The 26,910-nt window shown below is 39.7% G+C and overlaps 2 protein-coding genes across 3 annotated transcripts; one reads left to right on the top strand and one right to left on the bottom strand.

Annotated features, from left to right (window-relative positions):
- The first annotated feature begins 127 nt into the window (after nucleotides 1-127).
- Nucleotides 128-18,435, top strand: LOC127351587 (monoacylglycerol lipase ABHD2). Of its 2 annotated transcripts, none has more exons than XM_051379264.1 (12): nucleotides 128-150; nucleotides 2,866-2,940; nucleotides 3,426-3,467; nucleotides 3,703-3,918; nucleotides 7,115-7,290; nucleotides 8,112-8,279; nucleotides 8,880-9,063; nucleotides 10,189-10,281; nucleotides 10,931-11,032; nucleotides 11,213-11,282; nucleotides 11,374-11,458; nucleotides 14,332-18,435. In XM_051379264.1, exons 4-12 carry the CDS (start codon nucleotides 3,710-3,712, stop codon nucleotides 14,538-14,540), a joined length of 1,296 nt encoding a protein of 431 aa, XP_051235224.1. In that variant the 5' UTR covers nucleotides 128-150; nucleotides 2,866-2,940; nucleotides 3,426-3,467; nucleotides 3,703-3,709; the 3' UTR covers nucleotides 14,541-18,435. The 2 variants fall into 2 exon arrangements, with proteins under 2 accessions (XP_051235224.1, XP_051235222.1); XM_051379262.1 differs by lacking the exon at nucleotides 128-150 and adding an exon at nucleotides 1,234-1,479.
- A 1,155-nt stretch (nucleotides 18,436-19,590) lies between these two features.
- Nucleotides 19,591-25,365, bottom strand: LOC127351589 (retinaldehyde-binding protein 1-like). Its single transcript, XM_051379270.1, has 8 exons — nucleotides 25,260-25,365; nucleotides 23,958-23,998; nucleotides 23,261-23,389; nucleotides 22,903-23,107; nucleotides 21,676-21,854; nucleotides 20,724-20,882; nucleotides 20,514-20,624; nucleotides 19,591-20,424 (listed from the first exon to the last, which is right to left on the bottom strand). The coding sequence occupies exons 2-8, from the start codon at nucleotides 23,964-23,966 to the stop codon at nucleotides 20,278-20,280; spliced, it is 939 nt and encodes a 312-aa protein (XP_051235230.1). The 5' UTR covers nucleotides 23,967-23,998; nucleotides 25,260-25,365; the 3' UTR covers nucleotides 19,591-20,277.
- Nucleotides 25,366-26,910: the final 1,545 nt, after the last annotated feature.

Raw genomic sequence — 26,910 nt, 5'->3', positions numbered from 1 at the left:
ATTAGTTTAAGGTATCTGTGTTATTAAATAACCTGTTTTATGATGAGCGTTTGAAGGCACCACTCCCCTCCCAGATTGACAGTGTTTGCGGGGTTTTTAATATATCCCCCTGGATTATTATTGACGGGCTGTTGTGCGCAGCAGTTCCAGGTGAGGATGGACATTTAAACGCATTTAATAAAATAAAAAGTAATGTTTCACTTACAGGCTGTATTGCTGAGGTCTGGAGGAACATGATGTCCCACTCCCAACAGCAAATTTGGAGGAGAAGCGTGAAAATTGGAGTGATTTAACAATTTTGTACTTTGGATTAATCCCCGTGGGAAAACTCTGCATCTGACCCTCTTTGCCAAGTATTTAAGAACACAGCAGGCAGACCAACCAGCTCCAGTTCTGTGGCCACTATTTCCTTTGGTCAATGGGCATTTGCAGAAGTATTGTATGGGTACCCCATACTCTCTTAAGAAAACATATTAAAAACCATCGCGTCTATATTGCTCTGTTTTCACAGGGACCTCGGCGTAATTAAACTTTATTTTACTGTTATATGTTATTTTACATTACTGGTTGTTGAGAGTTTCATAAAAGAATCAGTTAAACTCTGTCGCCATCAGGTGGATATAATACTGTAATTGCAACTGGGGCTGTATCTTCTTAGGTTTGTTGTACACCTCCCATGCATAGGCTATATGAAAATTCAACGTAAATTGTGTTTTGTAAAAAGGAAATCATAATAATCACAATAAAAGTATCTGGTAGCCAGTTAAAGTGTGACATTATCTGCTGGTATATTCCAGTATATATAATTGAGATGTTATGTAACAGGCTTCAGCTCACGTTCCTGTCACGTTCAGGAAGGATCTCGTTGGGTGTATGTTTAACACACTCAAATACTAACCAATCCACAAAAGGAAATTCTGCAAAAATACTAATTATGAATTAAGTTATTGGTTGCAACATGTTTTAATCAAAAGTGCGTGCTTGCATTCATTTATTGTAACATTTTTTCTCTAAAAAAAAAACCTTATAAAACAGGTAAATACATAAATTGTAATAAAATGATACACTACGACAAAAATAAACATAATAACAAAAGAAATAAAGTAAAAAAAAAAAGACACTTTGCAACGCTTCACAGACTAGAGGCGTGGCCTGCAGCTCGGCTGCCGCGTCATCGGCTATTTTAACCAATGAGGACGCCGGTATGCAAATTCCAGATTGTTCTAGGAAGTGGAAATCGGAGCTGCCGTTGCTGCTTCAAGCTAGTGTGGCTAGCGTCGGAGTGAATCAGCGGGCGTCATACCCAACAGACAGCGCTCGTGTAGAGGAGCTCTAAACAACAACAACAACAATGAACGTAACGCTACGAAAATAAACAAGGCCTGTCGCCTTTTTTTTTTAAAGCAGCAAGGAGTTTATTTACCCCCCTCCTCCTCCTCCTCTTCCTCCTCTCCTCTTCCTCTCCCTCATCCAGCCGAGGTAAGTTACGCTAAAGATGCTCGTGCTGTGTCTGTTGGTGACGCTGCCTCATCAGATCGATAATTAACGGCAGAAAATACTGACCGTTAAACGCCCGTTAAGATAGGCTATGTGAGACTAGAGCTAAGAGAGAAATATTTTTTTATTTTACATTTTTTTTTGGTGCTATTTTTCCTCCGTATGTTGTCTCAGTGTGAATTTACTGCGCACTATAAATATTCAGGGTGGTCATCCAAAAAAAAAAAATTAAAAAGGCGACATGGTTTTCATTTTCTGGACCAGCAGCGGAACGAAGATGCGGCAGGGATCGTTGGCCTGCTCTTAAACAAACACAACACAGATGTTATAACCGGTTAAACATCCCAGAAATGTGTAACATTATACCCTCTTTTATCGCCAGGTCAGGTAGACAACTGTTAACTAACCTCTCTATCTATATATAACATATATGTGTGTGTGTGTGGCTGTAAACTCTGGCTTGTTATGAGTCGTGACAAAGAAGGAAGAGCTAATGTTAGCGGCTGCTCTCAAGCCAAATTGCCTTATTAACGGAGAGTCTTATAATAAACATACTTTCTCTCTGGCATTGGCCGGACATAGCTGTGAGGTATACCGTTACTCAGTGGTTGTTTGCATTGGGTGAGGCGGGGTCTCTTTTGTTTTTAGCTGTGTGGATGTTTGGGCTGGTTGTTTTAATTAATGAAGCTTTTTATGCAGCTGAGTATAATTGTGTTTGAGTTGTTGTTCACAGGTGGTGTTTGTATAGATGTAGTGCTTCTAAAAGACTGAGGCCTAAAGAACAAACAAACATTTTTCGGTGTCAGTAAAGGCTTTACTGATAGATATATATATATATATTATTATTAGTATTGTTAAGGGGATTGGTAGAATAAAACAGGGTACATGTTATTGCTTTATAGGAACAAGAAGATATAGACAGAGTAATATACTCTCTGTTAAGCTGGTTTAAGTCAGAGATATTGGTGATAAGTGATAATACATTCAGGTGGTTTGCATGTGTTGGTGATTTATTTCCATTTACCTCTGACAACCAGCTGAAAATAAACCAAGTTATTAAAACTAGAACAACCTGGACAGAGCAACGCAAGTGCACTTCATAAAAGTGAAGCTTTGGAATAGTGTTTTTTACTTGATAAATTACTGTTAATTAATTAATCCAATATCAAAACCTCTAATTTAAATCACTCTGGTGACATCATGCTTACTGGTACAGCTTATAGAAAAGAAGGCAGTCATCATAAGGACGCTGGTGTGGAGTCGAGGCATTTAGATGAGACTTTCAACCCAGTTTAAGGACAAATGTAATATAATTCTGGTCAAGTAATTTAACAAGAGGCCAATGTTATTTTCCGTGTTTGTGTTTAGGTTGACCACATCACTGTGACGTCACATTTTCAGACTTCTGGAACAAGTCGTTTTTGGAGGCTAACAACATAAAATGTAAGTAAAAGCTTTAAAAAGTTTGTTCCTGGTTTGCATTTTGCATCGTTTTCTTTTTATGGTATTTTTATGTGCCTGCTGGGTCCTAATAATGGAAAACACCGTCTATTTCTGTGAAATTCTGTATGACAACTTCCCTTTTTTTCCCTGATAACAGACATACTGAGATATTGTTCTCTTTACAGTTCCTGTTTTTTTTTTTTTCCTGTCGTTTCACAGCTCAGATGACTTTGTTTAATGAACATTATGTAACTGTTAAGTGAATATGTTAAGATATAGTTGTGTTTGTACACTGTATTAAAAGTGATGCTGTTAAGTCACAGTATGTTTGCTGGATGTAATGTTTTATTTAAAGAAATATCAGAACATCTATCTATGAAGCAAGGCGTTGTCTCTTTGTAAGCTTTAGTGTAATTAAGGTGAGTGTATTAAATCACTGACTGTGCTTTATCTGACTGAATTGCTCTCACTCTGTATTCCCACAGATCTGTTGCTACAGCGCCTTGGGCACCAAGAGAAGTATTTAGGTCAGTCAGATATCATCTGATGTTTGTCTTTGGCCATTTTTGTGCTTTATACCATTTCTGACTCAATCACAGTTAACCAAGAACTCAAGAATTGTTTGGTTTTGTACAAGTCTGTGCTATTTATGGACAAATATTTAAATAATGAAAGGGAGTACACATTTGTTTTTGGGTTCATGTGTGTACACACAAGGGAAAGCACTGAACTTAAATGTGTTAAATCTGTTTTGTTTTTCAGAATAATCATGAATACCCACGAGTCAGACGTGAGCACCATCTCTCCAGAGCTGCCAGCAATGTTTGACGGCATGAAGCTGGCAGCGGTGGCCACGGTGCTCTACATCATCGTCCGCTGCTTGAACCTCAAGAGCCCCACTGCACCTCCGGACCTCACCTACCAGGACACAGCCCTGAACCGCTTCCTTCTCAAGTCCTGTCCACAACTGACCAAAGAGTGAGTAGCGTTCTCAGCTATGAGTCTGTCATTCAAGACTTTCATTACCATGGAAATAGCAGTGCTCGTCGGCCATCTGGGGCTGTAGTGAGGGTAGCAGTTTGTCTGGCAGTGGTCCCATCTGTTATCAGTGTTCCTGAGTCTGCCTCATGTCTGTACCGGAGATGTCTGGCTTTAATGCCAGCTCTAGTATGAATTAAACACCAGCCTGTTTTTTCGGGGGGGTTACCCCAAAGGTAGACTGGGTTTGTCACTCTTGCATTACAAATATTGACTCATTCACTGCAGGGCAAATACATTTGCATATATGGTGTTGCACATCTTCCCCTCAGGGCAACTCTGATGTCTACTATAATTTGAATCTTCCATCTGAGTTTATAATAACTGATGCAAACCAGTGATTGTTGGTACAGGGCAGTGGCAGGTCTTCCCTGTTAAGGCTAAATCAGGTTAGCAGCTGGGCTCTAATGTCCTGTAGGTTGTGGGGAAAACAGCTGCCTGCACGTAAACAAAGTAAACTTAATTTATTTTTTTATTAATGAGCATCACTGTCCATGTGATGTGGTCTGGTGTCCTGGTGTTGTAATACTCCAGAGTAACTTTCAGCTCTGTAGGGGGGCTCTCTTCAAGCCTTCATCACAAGCTTCAGCTTATGTAACCGATTGTTACTGAGCCATTTGCCTTTCAGCTGCAGTGTCAGTGAATCTTAAGGCCACTCTGATGTTTACATTTGTGTCTGGCTTGTTATCATTCCCTCCTGACCTGCCGTATCTTGCTCACAGAAATGTATGCCTCAGAGAGTGGTTGAACTTAGATAACCAAGGTCCTGGAACCTGTCCTTACTGCCCATGTTGGTGTCTGCATCATCTGGGTCGTGTCACTGTGTTGTTGAAAAGTCACGTTTGTAAATCATAATGACATTCTGCGGCGTTGCATAACGGAGATCAATTACACAGTGGAAAGCATAGGAGGGATGTTGTGAGGTTAACAGAGTCAACAGCAGTTTGGTTTGGCTGTGTTTGGGAACATGCACACTGGGTTTTGGCTAACTTAGAGAACAATACAGAACAAATAACTCTTTCTTCAGGTGCATCTCGGTTTTAGCTTAATTTTCCTTTTATCTAGAGGTTTTTATTTTTTACCTTTTTTATTAGTTTAATCTGACAAAAAGAAATTAAAGTCACAGATAAGCATTTAGCTCATTGTTAAGGAGTCTACAACTTGTTTTAATTTTGGTCCTTGATGTTAAAGCAGCAATGATATTTCAAGTAAATACCAAGGCAGCAGCCAATGGTAAACAGACCAGTACCAGACAAAACATTGTCAGAAACATAGTTGAACAGAGTTTAAATACAAACAGAGCTGCAGTAAAGTACAATTAAAAGTAGAAAGAAAAGGGGAAACATAAATGAGGACAATAAAGACATAAAGTCATTAAGTCTTTATTAATTCTTACCAGTGGTAATGGTTTGGTGTTTTCCCAGCTTGCTAGTATCAAAAGCCCGAGCCTTTACTTCTGGACTTTGATCTGGACTTTAGATCTTTGCTTCATCAAACCACACTGACGCATCTGTTTCCTGTTTCTGTTACCTAATAGCCATGAAAGACAACAGCAAACACACACACACACACTCTATCGCAAGGTGACGTTTACGGCTCTAAAAGGCAGACTCTGTAATTCAGATTCCAACAAATGTCAACCAGTCACACACAATGTAAAAAAGCCCATTTCCAATTATTATCAGTTGGGCTACACAAAACTCTTATGTTCGAGCAACTTCCTCAGTTATTATGTGTATTTTACGGTAATTTGAATTGTCCAAAAAGTCTCAATTGAGCCTGTTTATAGGGATTTTTCAAACTGTATCAATTTAGAGAAAATAGATAGATAGATCAACTTTATTAATCCCCGAAGGGAAATTGGGCAATACCAACAGAGAGCTGTTTGTCTGTTGCTTCCCATTGATGAACTCAGCTAACCCAGCAGTGTGCTTATCCTCCACATAACAACAATGAGGTTATCCTCTTCCTGTAGTGGTAGATTAAGCCTGCAGAGTACCTTCTAGAAACGTGTGGTTAAGCTTTAACAGCGCATGCTGGAGGTGATTACATTATCACCGAATGGAAGTAGTCTGCCTTTTGATTGACAGTTCTCTTATGTAAGACTGTATTTTCTATGTACAGTAATTGTTGGAGCCACAGTAAGAGATGAGGCAACACAAGGTGGACGGGCTTGTGTACCTCTTGATGTAATTAAACCCTTTGCTTCCTGCAGCTACGTGTTGTCTCTGGGTTTTGGTCTGTGTACTGTATAGTGTCCAGTCCACGTTGTGTCTGCGCTTGAGTTTACAGTTAAGCTGATCCTGTTTATCTCATTACCTCCCAAGATGATTTCACACTTCATTGTCAGCAAGTCTAAGAAGAAGAAAAAATCCAGATAGGATATTGTATAATAGAAGGAAAGTGAGAAAGAGGCAATCAAATGTTTGTGGAATTTGGTTTGTCTTAAACTTAACCTCTGATCTAAAATTCCCCCTGAATATCTTCAAAAGGTCAAAAATGACAGGATCACATGAACTAAACATTCATTTGTCACCTTTTTTATAACTGCGACATTACATGAGAAACAGACAAACAGTTCTTTTGGCTTTTATCCCTATAGCTCTTATTATTAGCCACGACTATAATATTGCCTGGTGTGGGTTTCCTTTGTATGATTCGATAGGCAGCTGAAAAAACAGAACCTAAAAGGGTTTTCCTGTCAGGTTGTTATTTTATTTTTTTGGTCTCAGTGTGGAAATAAGATGGTGATTCATGATAATACACAACACAAGGCACAGTATTTCAAAGGACCATTACGTAATCTAAAGACTTGACTCCTACAGCTAACTCCTACAGAGGTGTCACTGGAATTCAAGTACACATGCTCAGCATAACTTATCAAAACATAGCAACAGACTGACGTTAAACACTGATGTCAGGTGGTAGCATGGAGCAAGCTTTTCAAAAGCTGCAACAGAAAATGAGTCTTTGTATGCAAACTGTGTGCCTGAACCACTAATGCAAATGTATCTGCTCAGGTTAACATTGCGTTCGTGTTATTTCTGGGCCTTGTGCTCCTATCGAGTGCATTAGTAGAATAAGCTCATGTTTCTAGATCAAATTTAATAGCAGTGTCTAATTTTGTGTTTTCCAGGTACATTCCTCCTTTACTGTGGGGTAAGAGCGGTCACCTCCAGACGGCACTGTATGGTAAACTTGGTCGGGTGAGCTCACCCCACCCCAGTGGAGTCAGGAAGTACTTACCCATGCAGGACGGGGCCACTGCGACCTTTGACCTCTTTGAGCCAATGGGGGACCATCGAACAGGAGGTGATGTGTTTGATCTAGATCTACTTTTTCTTTACCAACATTTAGTTTTAGTTTTTTTAGTTTTTAGCTGCTGATATTTTTACTGCCATGCCAACCGTAGAAATCCCACGTATTTTGTAGCTCATGGTTGTATATTTTTTATTCTCCTTCTTTTATATTGTAATTCTGCTACTGCCACTTTTGTCTAGTCTGTTATGTCATGCAACATCTATTGGGTGTCCGTGCTGGTAGAGATCTGATGATCTTCCCGAGGTTTCTTTCATTTTGTTGTTCCTGATAGTTTTTCCTTATTCAGTTCGAAGGTCAGGCAGACAGGGTGCCGTATGCTGTACAGATTATAAAAGCCTCTGGGATTTGGGCTATATGAATAAACTTAACTCGAGATCTATAGAACATAGTTTGGCTATGATAATGCAAGTTACATTCACGTCATTGATATTTAAATGAGGAATAACATGTTGGTAATGCACTTGTGTGAGGGCAGTTTTAAAGATGGATTCCTTTCTTTGAATGCCTCAGCTGAACCCTGAACCTACCTCCTCAACTTTGATCTTGTGATCCTCTTTGAAGGCTTAAGACTCACATGACATTTGATTCCCAAAAAAGTAGCGTTACTATTTCCATTTTGGTTTCTTTGTAAAGCTGTAATTGACAGACAAACATCCTAATCCTTTATTTTGGATCGGCTGCAGTGCTTTGCCTTGCTCCTTTTATAATAAACTGATGTGCTCTTTAGGAGAGTGACATACTCTCCTCATTGTCTGTGCTTACATATTGCTCACTGGTTAATGTCTCTCCCGTCCATCTGTCTGTTTCACCAGATGACATCACCATGGTGATATGCCCTGGTATTGGTAACCATAGTGAAAAGCATTACATCCGAACCTTTGTGGATTACGCCCAGAAGGACGGTTATCGCTGTGCCGTGCTGAACCACCTGGGAGCTCTTCCCAACATCGAGCTAACTTCTCCACGCATGTTTACCTACGGTGAGAGCAAAGAGCTGACTTTAGTTTCACTCTACTATCACCTCAGAATTACTTTTTCATATTAGGAGTATCTAGGAATGATAACCCATTTTTTTGAATAATAAAATGATGTGATTTGGTCTGATGATCTGTAATACTGCATTATAATTTTTGGCTCTGTCTGCTGCTCTTATCCAATTGTCTAGTGATCGAGGCTTAAGAAGCTCTGGCCAGAAGCAATTTTCATAGCAGTGAGCACAGCTGAAACATTAATTCAGAGCGGTGTTTAAATAAATGATGTCCTTTGATGGCACCTTGACCTCATTTTGATGTAATCTGGTTTAGTACAGACACTCTAATATCATCATTTCCCTTCATTTAGACAAATCTCGATGCAACATAATTTCAAGGTAAAAGCGAAAAGGCTGTATGAGCTACTAAAGCTCCAAGAGTTACAGATAATAAGAGGTTTCAGACCTGAGCTTATAAAGGTCTGATAGAGACTCACATTTAATACCATGAGCTAAAGGCACCTTCAGCTGGAACTGCTGAGCAGAGAAAAACGCTCCGTCCTACAGAGGTGTTATGTATTGATTGGTAACTGTACTGTTTCCCTTACAGGGTGCACATGGGAGTTTGCATCTATGGTCGGCTACATTAAGAGGACGTATCCTCAGACCCAGCTGATCGTGGTGGGCTTCAGTCTGGGTGGAAACATAGTATGTAAGTTCCTGGGCGAGAACACAATGAACCAGGAGCGAGTGCTGTGTTGTGTCAGCGTCTGTCAGGGGTACAGTGCTCTCAGGTGGGTTGTTGTCATCTCATCTCTTAATTAAAATGCATTGTATCATCAAAGCCCCTTTATAACACCGGCACTTGATGTGCACACATTTCTGATTATTAATGAAGCTCAGCACAATGACTCAAAATGATTAGTGCTTGCATAATATAATCTACCAGGCATCTCTTGTCAGCTGTTTATAGTTAGGTTATTCTGTTTACTATTGATCTTTAATTGATAAATAGCACTTTTTTGCTTAAGTTGTCATTTTGAAGACCTCTTTTTTTTTTTTTTTTTTTTAACACAACTGACACGACGGACTCATTGTAAAAAATGTGTCCTGGAGGTTCATCAGCCGCAGGGTTTTGTTTACTGCTCAGCACCAGTTCATGCTGTCACTTTTTCCACAGTTTGCTCAAACTTTGTTGTGTTGATGGTTTGTGTGCAATGAACTAAACTGGCTGTTTGACAACATGTCCAGAATGGGCATTTTGCGTACACAGTCACATTTGTGAAACATGGAGGACAAACAATGTATTACGATGGTGTTTTTCAACCACTAGTTCATGTGGGTGTTGGAGCAGACTCTCCACCCTGTGTTCATGTTGGACTGAGCCACACCTTCTGTGTTATAAATGTAGCCAGCGTCTCTTGGCAGACATGACAGGCTGGGTCTGTTAAAGTTTGGATGTAGGCACTAGGGAAGGGTGTGTTGTAGAGACTGGTCTTTTGTGAAGTTGAATTTGCAGGGGAGGTTTCTCCCTTTAATGGATTCTCTTTTCAAATCAGTGTCCAAACTTAATCAGGCCCTTCTGTCAGGATCCCTGAAAGCTGTAGCTATCACTCTTCTCCATAAATAAACTGTGAACAATAAGTCACACTTGACCTCAAATGGTATTGAAATGCCAAAAGGGAAATTAATAATTTGTAGCTAATGTTAAGTACTTTGTTAAATATCTTTTTAGATGTTGTGTTGGTTTAGTCTGTCTCTGCCAGTGAGCTGCATACTAATGCCTGACACCGTTGCTCTACTCTCTCCACCAGCGTGACTCTTTGTCCAGTGGATTAAACAGGACATTTAGTGTGTTGTTTGGAATGCAGACAGGCTGCACAGAGCTAACTTCCTGTGCGTTTGTCTTTTTCTCTCAGGGCCCAGGAAACATTCCTACAGTGGGACCAGTTCAGACGCTTCTATAACTTTCTCATGGCTGACAACATGAAGAAAATCATCCTCTCACACAGGTATCACTGTTGGGCCTGCACATGCAGTCCAAATAGTTTCTCCTATAGTTAGTGTTAAGTCCTGTCCACATGTTTATTTTAGACAGTACTTCACATCAGTTTCCTAAACTTCAACATAAAGACCATGTATCATCCTGTAGATACAGCAAAGAGGTTTTCAGTGCATCTTGATCACAGACATTTTGATATAATATTGGACTGTAGAGGCAGATCAGTTACATCCAAGATCTGTGCGGGTTAGGCTAAGTAGTAGTAATCTGGTTTAAGTTTAGTAGGCCTATAAATTAAAAAAAATAATATTTTTTTAATGTCTGCGACATATTCTACAGATATAGACATTAAAAAGACAGTGTACTGTGAACAGATCCTTTTCATTGTGTATTTTTGCTGGGAACTGCTCACAGAAAAAGGCGAGACACATGCGTTTGGTTATTAACGGTGAACTGAGTTGTACCAATACTGATACAATATTTGGAGATATTGGTCTTGCTTTTTTTATAAAGTTGAACACAAGGTTCACTGCCCCTATTTCATTTTCAATTTCCTTTTAGTCCCTTACTGCATTGCACTAGTGGTTGAGTAATTTAACTGATTTCAACATGTTTTTATGAATAATGTTTGTGTATGTATGTATCTTTACATGTTACAGGCACAGTCTGTTTGCGGGGAGCTCAGTTAAAAAGATAGACGCAGATCTTAGTCGGCTGTACACAGCGACATCCCTCATGCAGATCGATGACAACATCATGAGGTATGACAGTCACAGTCCTCTGTTTTGTTTTGATATGGTAGATTACAGATCTGTGTTTTTGAATCTCCTTATCTGTATTTCACCTGATCCATTCGTCAGTGGCGAGAATATGAAATAACTGCGATGTATTTGTTAAGTGGGAAAATTTAATGACGCTTCCTTTTTTTTGGGTTTCAACAGAAAATTCCACGGCCACAGCTCTCTCAAAGAGTACTATGAGAAGGAGAGTTGTGTACATTATATTCACAATGTAAGATCTACTTTTGCATATATCTCACATGATCTCATATTATGTTTCTCTTTTTGCTCTGTTTGTTTGATGTATTATTTTTTATTTCCAGGTAAAGGTGCCACTGCTGCTAGTGAACTCTGCAGATGATCCTCTGGTTCATGATTCACTGCTCACCATCCCTCGCACACTAGCAGGTAACTAGCAGCATGTGTCATGACAGCAGTAACAAACCCTAAAAAGATTTGTCACATTTGCAAGCCATTTTTACCATTTTCACCATCAGTTTTGAGATTCTTCTTATCTTTTATTGACCATTTAATTGATCATTTGAACACTGAGTTTCTGATATTTCATATCATTCTACTCACATTTCAGTAATAGGGACAAACGGTAGGTTCCGAACCAGCTAAAATAAATAATACCCTGATGTATCTGTTAATTTTTTCACAAAAAGAAAAGGGAGCTCTGTTTCCGGTGGCAAGAAAATACTGGTCAGTGTAGTTCAAAGTAAACTGGCAAGGACAGCTCACAATGTGCTTCCGCTAATAAAAAGTGAAGGAAAAAAGGGGACACAATTTAAAAAGGCTGCAGAATATGCTGCAACACAGTTACTAGAAGTTATTCTTATTTTTCAGATCTGAAAAATTAATAATACTCAGTTCTACTGAATATTTGATACTGCAGACAAATTCCCAGATTTCTAAATAAATATTATAAACCAAAAGTACTAGTCTGTATGTGGCTCAATACATTGCAGCTATGTGGGATTGATGGCATTTTTACGGTTGATCCTCTATTGACTCAACAATTAAATTTTATTTTAATACAACAGTCTTTTCCTGTCTGACTAGTGTCTGCAGTTTTGTTTCTTTGAAATAAATGTCTGCAATCTTTGAAGGCCTTCTGATGAGTTGGCTCTGCACCCTGAACTGGACAGGGTGTGGCACGGAGGTCAAGGCTATGAGTAATGTCTTTTCATGTGTTACAGCAGCTGTAACACTCACTCACTCGCACAAATATATGAGTGTCCCTCCATATAAAGTGAGTTTTCACAGGTTCCCAACATTAAAGATTTTAACATAGAGTGGATCTGGAGTGTTTGAACCTCATTTTACAAACAAGAAGAGGCAATCTACTCTTTAACTGCTTCACATGACATAGTGTTTATCAAGCTTTGCTTCAACTCAGCCTGTGCTATATTTAAACTTAGTGACCACTTTTTTTGGAAACAGAAAATCCCACATGTAAGGGGGTGTCTGTGTGCGTGCGTGCGTGCGTTTGTGCGTGCGTGGGTGAGTCCTGACTGGAAGTACATGCGACTCTGGTTCTATTTGTCTCTAGAGAGTAACACTTACTGAATAGAGGATCAGCTGCCCCTTTGCCCTAAAATGTGATACTGTGAGTCACAGACACGACGACCAGGAAAGGACTGGACAGAAGTACACTCGCTGTGTTGGTGCTGTAATTAGCTTAGATTAAAAACGTTTGATAAGAGGGTTTACATCATACTATTAAGTCAGTTATGGGGAAGTCTTACATTTGGTCTGTACTCACCTCTGATTTGTGGTGTTCATAGGTTATTGTTTCTTTATTGCACTGATGTACTAAATGTGACTGTGCTACAGTGTTGGAAAAAGTAAGTAAAGTATGACTGTAGCAACAGAAAAAAAGGTTTTCTGCAGTGAAACAAAACCTTGAAACCACAGTTTGTTACAATCATGTCACAGTAAGCGTTATGCCCAAATGTTTTGACTGTTTTTTTTGGTACTTTCTGTTCCCACCTGTCTCTCAGTGCCCATTGAGACGGTGGCCCCGGCACTGGACAAACACACAGTTGTCCCAGTGCAGCTCAGCTGCTGTCAAGAGAAGTGCACAGTGGTGAAAGCCCTGAGGGATCTTAATCACTATTCAACCACATCAGGCTCACCTACTAACCCAGATAAGAACAGGAAAATAAAGAGATCCAGGCAAATCATTTTCAAGAGACCACTGGGCCTGCTTGTCCTCAGTGGCATTGCTTCATACGGCAATCAGAAAGAGATTAATGGTTTGTCTGCAGTGTGGGGATGATGTACTTTGAGTCCAAGGTTTCAGTAATGAATGGATTCGCTTACCATATTTATAGACCGTAGAAAAACCCAGATGTAGCATCAGTCAACACCCGTGGGTCTCTTGAGTATTGAAACCTGGTGTGTAGGTGTAACACACCCATCTTGTCAGCTGTAAATGATTACACCACATGGCCAAAAGTATGTGGACACCTTAACGTTACACCCATATATGATTATTGAACATGTCATTCCAAAACCACAAGCATTAATGTGCTGTTATAACACCCTCCACTCCTCTGGGAGGGTTTTTATAATGTTTTGAAACCTGGCTGCAGGGTTTTGCTCCCATTCAGCCATTAAGAGCATTAGTGAGGTCCAACACTGATGTTGGGCAATAAGTCAATGTTCTAGCTCACTCTAAAAGAGTTTGATGTGGTACAGGTCAGTGCACTGTGCAAAGCAGTGAAGTTCTTTCACAGCAGAACATTTTATGGAACTTGTTTTGTACAAAAGGTCATGCACGGGCATGTCTACACATTTGACAATATTGTGGCAGCCGAGCAAGTAAAAGGCAGAGTGTGAGAGCCCTGAGAGACCTGTCAGTCAAGCTAAACCTGCCTCCATTACACATCAGAAGAACTAAATTAACCATTCAGAGCCTCATTTTTAGAGAACACTGAAAACACTTTACTGATTTTTATAATTCAAGAAGGAATGTGTTTTTTCATTTCCTCAAGTCTCCGATTTTTTGGTGGACATTAGAGAAACTGCAACTTCAGCAACCTGTTTGATTGGCTCAAACTTTCAACTGTAGTAGTTAGCACTTAATCATACCTACCAGAAGTTGAGTCATGCTGTTATCTGTTTGACCATGCAAACACACCCTTGCTATCTATAACAGGTATAAAAGAATCCCTGGCCAGCCCATATTTGGACGTGTCCAGTTTTGGTTTTGAGATACTGATGAGTAAACACTGTGCAGAAGCCTAATTACTGTGTGATGTGTCATCCTTTAGCAAAGAAGCCGAATGTGATCTTTTCCCTGACGCTACACGGAGGCCACCTGGGCTTCTTTGAGGGCGCGGTGCTCTTCCCCCAGCCGCTCACCTGGATGGACAAAGTGATTGTGGGTTACGCCAATGCGATGTGCCAGTGGGAGAAACAGAAACCGCCGTGCCAAAGTGCACACCCGAGTGAGAGCTCCTGCGCAGAGAAAAAAGCTTAAACCTCTGACCTCTGTATCTGTCTCACTCTTCCTTTCCCCTCTCACCCTCTCCAACCCCACTGTCCCAGCACTGAGGAGACACCTGAACTAAACCTTAAACTGCTCTCTCTTCTCTGCCTTCTCCTCTGGTGCTACTCACCGTTCCTGACCCACACTTACCATTCACACGTCTTCATGCCTTTACCACAGTTCCCCTTTGTAATCACCATCACCTTACAGTATGTGACGGAAAACAAAAACAACTAACTGCCTTTGTGCTCTTTTCCGTTGCGAGGACTTTGAATTCAAAGCAGGAACATTTTGTTTCTCTTCGTGTACACGACAATGATCCTTGGCTAACGGAGGCGTTAACCAAATATGACGAGAGATGAAGTCAAGCTGGAATTATAAAGAAAGTGAGAGCACCACTTTAGAGTAGTCCAGTGAAAAACAAGAGCACACAAGAAGCCTCCTATTACTGTAAACAAGGACTGTGCTGCAGTCGGTGCCCATTTGCGGCACCTGTAAGAAGCCCACTGCTTATCACCGCCAAGGCCATATAGCCTAGTCTGCTGTCTTAACCAACACAGCGTCTTTGTAGTATGTATGTAACTCACAGATGTAGTGTGTATGTCTGTGTGCGCCTGTGTCGACCGAGAGTTTAAAGACCCATGACAGAGCATGAGATCTTTGTGTTTGGTAGGTGTGATTCAGTTTCTCTGTTCATGGTCTATCGACCCTTACGATGTCTGTTCCTTTGGGTGAACCGTTGCTCTGTTGTTTGTAGAAAATGTACAGTAGATAAATTAAGTATTATTGTGGGATTTTAGACATTATTTCCAGCTCATAACATCCCCCCGGCACGTATGTTTGGCACTTGAAATGAAAATGTTCAGTGCCGACCAGACGTGACCAGGGATCAACCCCAAAGGGGGTCCATGCACATTCCCACAGTTGCATTCTATCACTTTGATTCAAGGCACTTTACACCGTGTATGACACAATCATTTTATTTTCCTCATTAGTCAACGCGCAGGTTTGGAGGTTATTGATGGTTTAGCTCTCCTTGTGACCGAGAGGAAGAACTGGAGGGAGCAGGGATGATGACGAAAAGTTAGATGACTCAAGTGTTCCCTGTGTTGTCTTTTGTCCGTGTCTTTGAGCCCTCTTACTCTTTCATCTGCCTTTGATCAGCTGCTGGTCCAGCCAAGACTCTGATATCCCTCTCTTACTGCACAGACACAGACCTGCCACTAGCTAGCCTTTGAGCTCAACCTCATTGGTGCAAACATCTCATTACATTTTCTAACAGATGATTTTGAAAATGCAGCGGACTCATTGGCTATTGTGGTGCTGTTTTTAAAGGGAAGGCTCAGCAGTGCGAAGCAGATTTTCTCTTAATTATCTGAGCTGTGAGGTGTGATGAGTGGGAGGGCAGAGGATACCAACTCTAAACCAAATGTTTATTTTAGTGGATTGTTTGTAAAATACTGTTGATTGTTCTATTGTATAATTAGATGGAGGACACTGCATGCAAGAATGAAGAGACTGATTTTGATGCAAGGGAATATTTTTTGTTTCATAGACCGCAGTGAGAAGCTTTTCTTTTTTTTCTTCACTGGGCTGAGCGTTAAAGTTGCAACGCAGCAGGGTGGACTTAAAAAAAAAAAAAAAAAACTGCTGAAATCCATCTCAGATGTGTCTTGATGAAATCATACTGAAATAATGGGACCTGTGGACTTTTCAAAACCTGAATCTAATTGAGAAATTGTTTGCGAACCTTTTTGTAAGGGCTTAGGAAGCTTTTTCCATTCCAGCCAAGTAATCTGTAGTCTACTGAACACTGTGATGAGACAGATGGATGGTTTGAAGTGATGAAGGGATACGCAGTGATTAACAGCACTTCTTGTAAGGCTGGTCAAGGTTTGTGTGTTGTAAGACCTGGGTTTGATAGTATTTGAAAGTAGTAGCATTTATATTAAGTTGAGGGAAGTTTTGCATATCAGGACAGTTCGTATAATGGCACACACTGTCAATAATAGAAGTGTGCCAAATGTTAGAACTATGAAATGCTCAATGATATAGTTTATAGTAAATACAGTTTTTGTTTACACTCAGACGCACGCTCACAAAACTTGAGCAACTCATTCTTGTCCTTGGAAATAGTCTGGGTTATGTTTTTTTTGTGTGTCAAAGTACTGTTATAGTGACTCTGATCTCTATTTAAATGGTTGTTTTTTATGACCACAGTTTATGGAGATCTGTTGGTTTTTTGAGATGTATTTAGCTTAAATGTAACCTCCTTTGGGGGAGATTATTCTATGCAAATACTGTGAAACCCAGGTATTAATCCCACCGATACTGGCTTGGCTAATGTTAAATATAGGGATTCACCGATCCAACTTTATCCTTCTTAACTCAGGGTATCTGCCGAAGTCCCGATCCGATACCAATGCCCTCTTTTTCCCCACGTTTAAAACCTGTACACCTCACTGTGTGGAACTCATTACAATCATTTCTATGTACTGTAAAAGTCAGCAGCCTGTCATGACATTAAACTGAAACATATAATGAAATTGACAGTGAAACTGTAGTTAATGTGGCGTCATGGCTGATACCTGATCCATTTGCTAAAGTGTTTGGGTCGGTGCATGCCTACTTGGACCGTGTGGATATGTCTTTCTTTGCCTCTAAAGACTTTTCATCCTGTATTGTTCAAACCACAAATCACTGTTGCCATCTGCTGTCAGGGAGACGTAACTACAACTGCCAGTCATTGATGGCAAACATCCTCTTTTTCACCTACAGAGATATCATATGGTTCATGGTTCACTCTGTCCACAGCTCTCATTTCAATAAAACCAGGTGTGGTTTGGATTTATTCTGGCTCGCAGAAAAATCTGATGAATATTGATGACACCAGCACAAACCCAGTTTCTGCAGTAAGAGCCATTTGTGTTCTTTTTAAGAGTTTTGCCTCCACCCAACTTTGCACAAAAATGCAGGTTTGGATGTATTATTTGGATGTATTTTTTTCTAGTTGATTATTTTGGGTATTTTTTTGTATTTTGTATTGTTAATATGACATTTCTTTGTTATTTGCTTGTGCAAATGCATCAGAGTGTGAGTGCCGAGTACAGTACGTGCATACTGTGTCATATCACCACCTCTGATTGACAAAAACCAAAACTTATTCACTTTAACAATGAAAAAGATGAAGAAATATATAAAGATAGTGTATATTCAGATATTTAAGGGAACAGGAATGGAAAATAAAGGCAATAACCAACTAGGAGGGATTCTCTTGTCATTTTGATGAAACAATGTTGACGAATATTAGACCAAAACATGTCATATACATTAAGATAATTTTCTCATGGAGTGTTGGATCTGAAATGTTGTTTTACTGTGTTGATATGATAATGTGCTCCGCTGTATTTATCCTAACCCCAGTGCTTCAAGCATCTTGTTTTTTCAAGATTGTGGGCTCATGTTTAATTGCTTGGAAAACGAAAGAATTTAAATATAAACCTCTCCAATTATTTAAATGTCAGTGAATCCCAAACACCTTGGATTGGGATGAACATTGCTCAGTGTTGTGTTCTTCTAAAAATGTTTTTTTCATTTGAAAATCTTATCTGCCCAAACAAGTGGATGAGAGCCCACACTATGTTAACCCGCAGTAATCATTATACAGCTTTAATTTTACACAAATAATATACAAATATTTTGATGCTGAAAGACTGTAAGGGGTGCGGTGACGACTCGAAGGGGCACACATAGTCACACAACATGATGTACTCTGATATTGAACACTGGGTGTTTTTGTTGAAGAAAACCAGTGGTGTGTGTGATCTAGTTATGTGAGGAAATATGGTTATTGTGTTCCAAAATAAATTATTTTCTCAAAAGAAAACCTGCTTTCTTTCCTCTTTTACTTGCCACTTAGATTCTTTCAAACTCATGAAGCTGTTTAATATCAATATTTATACCTAACACTGCTTATGGGATAAAAGAACATGGACCTTTTAATATGTATAACCGTTGAGCTCTCTTGTCGTGACTGCATTGTAAGCTCTTAGTTAGTTTGTGAAAGTGACGGCCTCCACATAATTTAAATACCTTTTTAGACTGTTTCTAGATGATCTAAAGGTCAGGCTGGGTGAAAATGCTACTTTGAGATTACAGCCTTGGCTTTCTTATCTCTCTCATCTTGCTATATTTGAGGAACTTTCAGGGAGGAACTTTGGAGTAAATTATGTGTTTCAGTCTGGCAGATTCATTGTAACACTGGTTAACCCTGAAAACTGCACCATCATCTGGAGCCGAGGTAGGAAGTAAAGTACCGGTAGTTACTCAAGTATTGTAACTACAGTTTTGAGGTGGTACTGTAGTTGAGCATTTACATTTATTTTTTTTTTTTTAACTTTGTAGTTCTACTTCGCTACATTACATTCACTACATATATTTCGTTACTAGTTACCTTACCGATTAAAGCTATTATTAGAAAATATTCTCAACATATTATATTTATAATAGAATAGTTAGTTACATAAGATACACAGCTGGATATAAATTCATTAGAATTAACCCCACCTTTACCTGCAACATTAAAGTCATACATTAATCATTAATTAATCTGTCAGTTTACTTGTATAAAAGTGTTAAATAATTTATGATGAGTTACTTTTACTTTTGGTAAAATCATCTTATTGCTAAAACCTTTCATTTAACTTATTTTCAGGTGATTAAACACTAATGAAAACATACGTATGGATATTATATTATTATATTTCTGCCAATACATCCTCCTAAATGTTAAAACACTGGAGCTTTGAGTACAGTTATTATTAACAAGTACTTGCTTCTTCCACCACCGTTCTGGAGGTTTCCATAGTAACGTAGGTCTGACCCATTTAAACATCTTTTATTAAACAGAACCAACAGAAAATAAACCTGATTTCTTAATTTCTGATTTCTTGGTTTATGTGGAAATCTTGTGTCATCAGGTTAGATGAAATACCAGGAACACAAATAAAAATGACATATATGCATATTAAAACTACGGACACAGCAAAAAAATCTATTTAATTAAAAATGTCTCAATCCAATGCAAATCGCAGAATGGATCTTTGTGGTACATCAGGCATCTGAGTGTCACAACTCAAAACAAGGCTGTTGAGACAAACAACTGTTTCCATGGCAATGCATCAGGAGGCTCCTGCTCCTTAAACATTAATCAAATGCAGGCGTATCCATAATCAGTTTTCCCTCTTCACATCTCTCTAAAATTTACCCCCGACGCTGCGATACACTTCTGTACTCATTCATCTGACAGGACTGTAGGCACAAGGCTGTTGTGTATGTTGTGAAATTAATTTTTAAGGCGAAGAGCTCCAGACAAACCAGACGGACTCATTCTGGATGTGAGCTTCATCGTCACATAATCAACTCCCTCATTTTCCCTCCGCATGTCATGTGACGAGGAATGTCAGCGCTGTAATATAACAAACATTAACCATCAATATTCTCTCTGTAATATCTAAACATCCTTTTTCTTTCCCATTTATATCACCATATATTTGCAAACCATCCCCTGCTCCTAACTCTAGATACTTCTTTTTACTCATATGAGCTGACTGAATAATAATAAAAATGTCAACCTAGCTTCCAAACAGACCACATATTTGATCTGATCATGAAAGAAGCATCTAGGGTGAAGGACACTATAACTCTTTGAAATGGGAGGACTGTTCTTTCAGAGAGCAGTGTCTTCAGAGCCAAAAAGCTTGGTGGCGATGGCCTGGCAGTCAGTAACAGAGGCCTTCCCATCAAAATCTGCAGGCAGGATGTCCGCATCAAATTCTTTGACGTAGTTGTCCAGCTCGTCACCGTGAACAAAGACCTGGGGAAAGTTATGAACTGTATTCAGAGGAGATCACAATCAAAACTGAATGTTGGATTTAGATTATAGCAACTGTCCTCCACCCATACCCTCTCCAGCAGCTTGCTCTTCATGAAGGGTTTGACCACGTTATATGTAGTGGTGAAGTACCAGGGCTGGTGAGTGACATGGACCGCCTTGAAACGTGCAGGGAAAGAGTCCTGAACAAAAAAACAGCAAAAGATTTGAAAATAAAACAATCAGCTCAGAAGGACGCACATCAAAAAATTCCCAGTTTTTAGTTTTGAGTCTGCTCTGACCTGCAGCATGTCCACCATCTTCTTGAGCTCAGCAGGTTTAATTCCTGAGGCATGCTGCATGGTGAAGCCCTTGAAATTCTCAATCAGGACAAAGCCATTAATCTGGGTTTCTTCATTCTCGAGCAACTTCTCCAAGATCACACAGTACGCTCTTAAGATCTGTGACACACACACACACACACAGTATTCACTCAAGTGCTGCACTGAAGTACAATTTTTAGCTACTTTGCCAAAGTATATCTAATAAATGCTACTTCATACTTCAATGCCACTGGGATATATTGTACTTTCTACTCCGCTACATTTATTTGACAGCTTTAATTACTACGTACTTTAATTTTATATGTTTTGTATGTGTACTTAATTCGGGGGGTAATTTGAGGCAAGCAAGTTGCCTCAAGGCATATGCTAAACTTGTCAGGGGCAAATCTAGAGGGGTGGCACTCCTAGAAAATGTCTTGTCACCCCAGTTTGGTGTCAAATGCAGTCAAATTTAAATGCAGTCAAATTTAACTTTTACTTAAATAAGCAAATAAAATAAGTAATATTACACAATAATGTAATGTTTTGAGTTAACATATCTTAATTTGGGGGTTTTCCAAGCATATATTGATGCATGTGATTGTTTCTGATAGAATTTTCATATATCTCTGCCAGACCTTGAAGTCTCCATGCCACTCTCTTGTCACCCCATGAATATGCTTCAAGATCCGTCCCTGAAACTTGTTCATTATTAAAGGTGAAAGGCGGCACATACCCTCATAGGTGTTTTCAGTTATGTTGCTGATTAGACCTACTCTAACCTGTTTGAAGCTCTGCTGGGATTTAGGTGAGGTCATCAAGTACTTATAAGATGAAAAGTTGCAAAATGCCACTTTTTAATCATTTGTTCTGTAATATTTCTAGTGTCAAAGAGGTGCAGCTGTGCTCTGTGAGGTTGCTTTACAGCTACCTCATCGAATGTGATCTCCTCCAGGTCCCAGTTCTCGATGTTGAAGAGCAGGACTACACGGCCGTACTTGTCCCTGCTGGGCAGAACCACAGGGTAACCCGCCTCGATAGTGCTGCGGACTGCCTCAGGGGTCAGGTTCTCAAACAGCTCAGGATACTCCTTCCTGAAGCGCACGTAACCTAGAGGACCCCCAAAACACAAACACACACACGCACACACACACACACACACACACACACACACACACACACACACACACACACACACACACACACTTAAAAAATCAACTGCATTCTCCTATTGGGCACTAATGGTATACAGACCCTTTGTGTATATGAGTGTGTATTGTTGATGTGCCAAACACAATGACACCACTGTCTCAGCGCTGCTTTAAGCCTGTTCATACCGAGGCACCAATTAAACCAGACTGAGTGTATGTGTGCGAGTCCTTTTGCACGTGCATGTGTTTAGTGTTTTACTCCCAAGCAGTAATTAACCCCATGAAACAAGTTCACGTTCTCATCGCATTCTCCTCTCACACTAACAAGATCTGCTTATATATTCATAAATGTTTTCTTGTGTCTTTGTGAAGTCCAAAATATTCAAAACAATCCAAACTAAAGCTATGTTTGTTTGCCCTGACCAAGTGCAGATTGGGTTAGAGGCTGTGGTTACATTTAGAGATATGGTTGAGTTTACATCTAGACTTTAGTTTAGAAGTTAGGATATAAAAATGGGGATGATGGTGACTTTCAAATTTAGCTTGTTGGTTACAGTTTGTTTAATTGTTCATTCATTTTGGGATTTGTAGTGAGGGAGTTTCACACTCAAACAATAAGAAATTCATAAGCATGGTATCAAGAGTGTCAAACCACGCTGCTTTTTAATCTCATCTCCTATCCCAACACAATCAGTTCCCAGGAGAACACTGTGGGTTGAAAACTTGCTGTCCTATTTGAACACAAAGGAGGGCTTTGTCAGGAACATCTAAAAGCCCCCAATTAATGAACACTTGCCTCCCTGTCTCAGTGATGGGCAGGATTCATGCAAACCAGGAGCACAAATGAGGTCTCACCCTCAATTACTGGAACTCTTTGAAAATGTCTGCAGAAACTGAATCAAAGCATATGGAGGCCAAAGAAAAATCACGTTTGAAACAGAAAAATAAAATAGAAATCATTGATATAAAGTTGCATGGACTAATAGAGGGTCTCTTCTTCTACTAACCCTTCATGAGCTCGTGGGCTCTGACAACGTCAAACTTGCGAGCTCTGAGGAAACGCAGCATCAGAGAGTCCGGTTTGTCCCCGAAGCGCTCCAGCACCAGTTTGGCCAGGTCGTCTCCCTCCGCTGCTCTCTCCTTCATCATGGCCCGCAGGTCCTTCAGAGACGACGCCCGCCTCTCATCCGTCTCATTCAGCTCATCCTTCGCCTGGAAGAAACAGAAAACCCACATGCTCTTTTTCAAATGAACAAACACATCAGACCAGACACTGCAGGGACAAAAAAAAAAAACAAGTGTCACACAACAATTTTCTGATTTGAAGTCATCTGTATACGTTGCCATCCAGTTAATATTCTTTACCTTCTGCACAGTGTGGGCAGGGAGTTTCTGGCACGGCCCAAACACAGGCCCATGATCCTTCACTGTCAAATGCTCCAGCTTGGACCTCATTGCCTGCTCCTCCTCTGACACCATACGGTAAGATCCAGTCTGCATAAAGATGAATGTGTTTTTAAAAACCAAAAGATCAAATCGGCTTATGCAGGTTATTATCAAACATCAGATTTCCCTCTAGTTTCTTGGGTATGCAACGCACTAACGAACCAATTAGGTTAACATTTGTCTTTATTGTCACAGTTTTTTGCCACAGTAGCTGCAGTTTCTGAAATAAAATCAGAGTGCTACTATTAGACATGCTTTACTGCTTGAATACTTCAATGGCAGCTCATTATAATGACTTTAAGTTGAGAAGCCACGACCCATCTGAGCCAGAGCAAACCCCCAAACGATGCACACCAGTGAACGCCTGCTTAATCTGCTTCACATGATCACAGAAAGGACTTCTAAAGCCACTTCTTAAAAACAGCTTAAGGATCCATCCCAGAGCCAGCATCCACTGGCACAATAACAGCATTAAGCAGCATCATGCGCTGACAGTCCAACCCTCTAAGGGCTACAACCAGTGAAGTGAGGCCAGACCCTGATGAACTGGCTGAAACGGAGACAAGATGACACTCAAGAGCTTTTTGTTGAATGGTTGGAAAGTATTTACACTTACAGCAGCCATGGTTGCAGCGTCTCACAGCAGCTTCACTAACACTGTGAAGAAAGAAGAATTGGCACAAACAGAACATGAGCACATTAAACCGTAGTGTGAGATGATAAAGTGTGAACCAGTTCTGTCGGATCATCCAGACATTTTGTTGGCTCGTGTCAGTTTGTTAAGAAGAGGCCATGGGATCAAAGATTTTACAAAATCTATACTACACTGATCTACATAAACAGGAGGGTCAGTTATGTCCAAATTGTGTTGAAGATGAAGAGAGGTTTCTTTACTCATCAGTGGAGCAGACATCCTCTTACATAAGAGCCTGATTCAGCACAGTAATACGACGACTACCCTCCCACAAAACTAAATTACTTAATGTAGTTTAATCCTCAAATATTACCATTACATTTGAATCACAGAGCTAAGCATCACTCTTTTGCCTGGTGATATTTGAAAAGCTCAGAAGATTGTTCAACAACAATTATTTCTGTCCTGAAGGTATTTCGTAGAATTTCACAATCCAAGTGGCTAAAAATTACACATATCCTTACCCTTTCTGTAAAACACAAAATAATATCTAGAAATTATTCAGAAATATTGAAATATATACCAGTGTATAATAAAAACTGTGCTAATTGATCATGGATAAATGTACATTTTGCCAACTGTCTTTGTTAGGTTATTAGAGGTTCTGAATATTGTTTATTGACTTTTTTAAACAACCATCCTGGTTTTTCAAAGATCACTGGGTATTTATTTTCTGTGAATTCAGATGGTTACCCCTATGACTTGATTGTAATTAGAGGCACAGACTGGGGATATACCCAAACTAACTACTATCTAAAAACAGACCTATATTTACTGGACATTGTACATTGAAATTACAACCAAATAATAACTAAATAATAATAATTTAGTACCAAATACTGATGCTGATTTAAAGTCCTTTAAGCAATAATCATAACACAGATGCTCTAATGCTCATCTCCAGCTAAAGTATGTGAGTGTGTTAATCCACCTCTTAAATTGACGGATCTATTACATCTGAACACTTACTCACTCACTTACAGAACACAAAAGTCCAATGAACAAAACATTCAATGCATGGACACTAATTTTACACACTCTAAGACACATTACAATCAACAATTGTTGTCCAACATCCAGTGAAAACAAGTATTGCTTATCACACAAGTTATTGACTAGTTTTAATCATCATTTAAACAATCCCATTATCCTTATAGTCATCATTCATCTTTATTTCCTGGTCTATCTAGGGGTCATTTTACCTAAAGAGCCAGGCAGACTTACCTTAAGCAGACAGGATGAGAGGAGTACACAGAGTGGCAGAGGAGACAACAGGAGGAGAGAGGACCAGGAGGGGAGGAGTTACTGAAAACGTCACTGGAAGTAGGATTAAAATGACACAGAGGATTACAATGAGTGGCTAATCTACATAGTGCTAACTACAAAGTGAAGGGAGAGCTGAGAGTCGTGCTGCTCTGGACTGTCACTGTCACTCTGGTGGTCCTGAGGGGAAAAACACTGGATGAAACACATTATTAGAACACATTAAAAACACTGTAGTGCTGTTACTGCCTGAGAGCGTTCAGACTCTTGGCGAGGAGTGAGGAAAACTGAGGGGTAATTTTGATAAGTTCAACAGGTTTTATGGACAGATCAGAGGGCATTTCCCCCACCTTTTAGCCCTGTTTGCCTGTCCGTGAAAAGTTCAAATTTGGCTTACCAAAATCCCAGGCCCCACCCATTCCTCCTACCGTCCCCACATTACCACAGCCTCTATTCAGTCAGGTTGCGGAGAACATGAAGGCCCGGCTGTAAGACATGCGAGAGGGCGAGAAAACTGAGAGGAAATGGTAAATTCAACAGGTTTTGTGGAAAATGCAATGACATTTATGAAAACACAACAGAATTAGAAAAAAATGTTGTGTGTTACACCTCTGGGCCACTGTACTGTGGACTGGTCATTTTCATAACACAAGATTTTACTTTGAAAATAAGCAAATATAACTGCATCTCAAAGAGAAAGTAAAGAATGAGATGATATGTAATGTTTGTAAATGTATGTTTTTTTCATTCATGCACAGATTGACGCTCCACACACAGTATGTTACGTATTTACCTCTTAAACATCATATTTAATGACACCGGAGAATTTGTAGGTTTTTTCTCACTGCTCTCTCGCACATCCCTGTTTCCTCTGTGACACCATGAAGATTAGCACATGTTAGCCCAACACATGTGACATGAAAGGTGGGATTTGTGTTTAATACTCCTGCGTGCCTGTGGAAATGTCAGACGAGAGACACAACCACCTGTGAAGGACTCACACTTTCAGCTTCACATTACACATTCTTTGAAATCCTCAGCAGAGGGAACCACTTGTTTTGGCGCCCAGATTATCGATTACTTATCCATGATTGCACAACATCAGAAAACTCACCTCTCCTCTGTCATTAATTACAGTAATTGAAAATCAAATTAGGTTTGCTTTTATATTTTGGAGGTTGGTGTTAGTTTGTTATGTATCTATGTCCATCTTTATTGCCTCCATCTTTGTTCCTTACAGAAATACATTTTTAGCCATGCTAATGCCATTAGCACTGAATCATTGAAAGCTTTCATCAACTCCTGGATAGATGGCCATTTTGTACAGACTTCGTCTCATCAGATGGTTGGCATTTGTAGGTTTGAGTGTCTTAAAAACTATTTTACACTACACACATTCATGTCCCCTCTGAATGAATTGTTACAACTTTCATGATGCCCTGATTTTTCGTCTAGTGCAGGTCATCAGGTCAAATTTTGAATGTGTCTTATACTTATTAAGATTAATTATGACCAAATACTTACACATTCACATGCCAATCAGCCTAACTTATACTTTGTGTTTTGTGCTAATTAGCATGCTGACACACTAAACTAAGATGGTGAACATAAA

This window comes from Dicentrarchus labrax, unplaced genomic scaffold (genome assembly GCF_905237075.1).
Source record: "Dicentrarchus labrax unplaced genomic scaffold, dlabrax2021, whole genome shotgun sequence".
NCBI lineage: Eukaryota > Metazoa > Chordata > Actinopteri > Moronidae > Dicentrarchus > Dicentrarchus labrax.
This window is presented reverse-complemented; position numbering and strand designations above follow the sequence as displayed.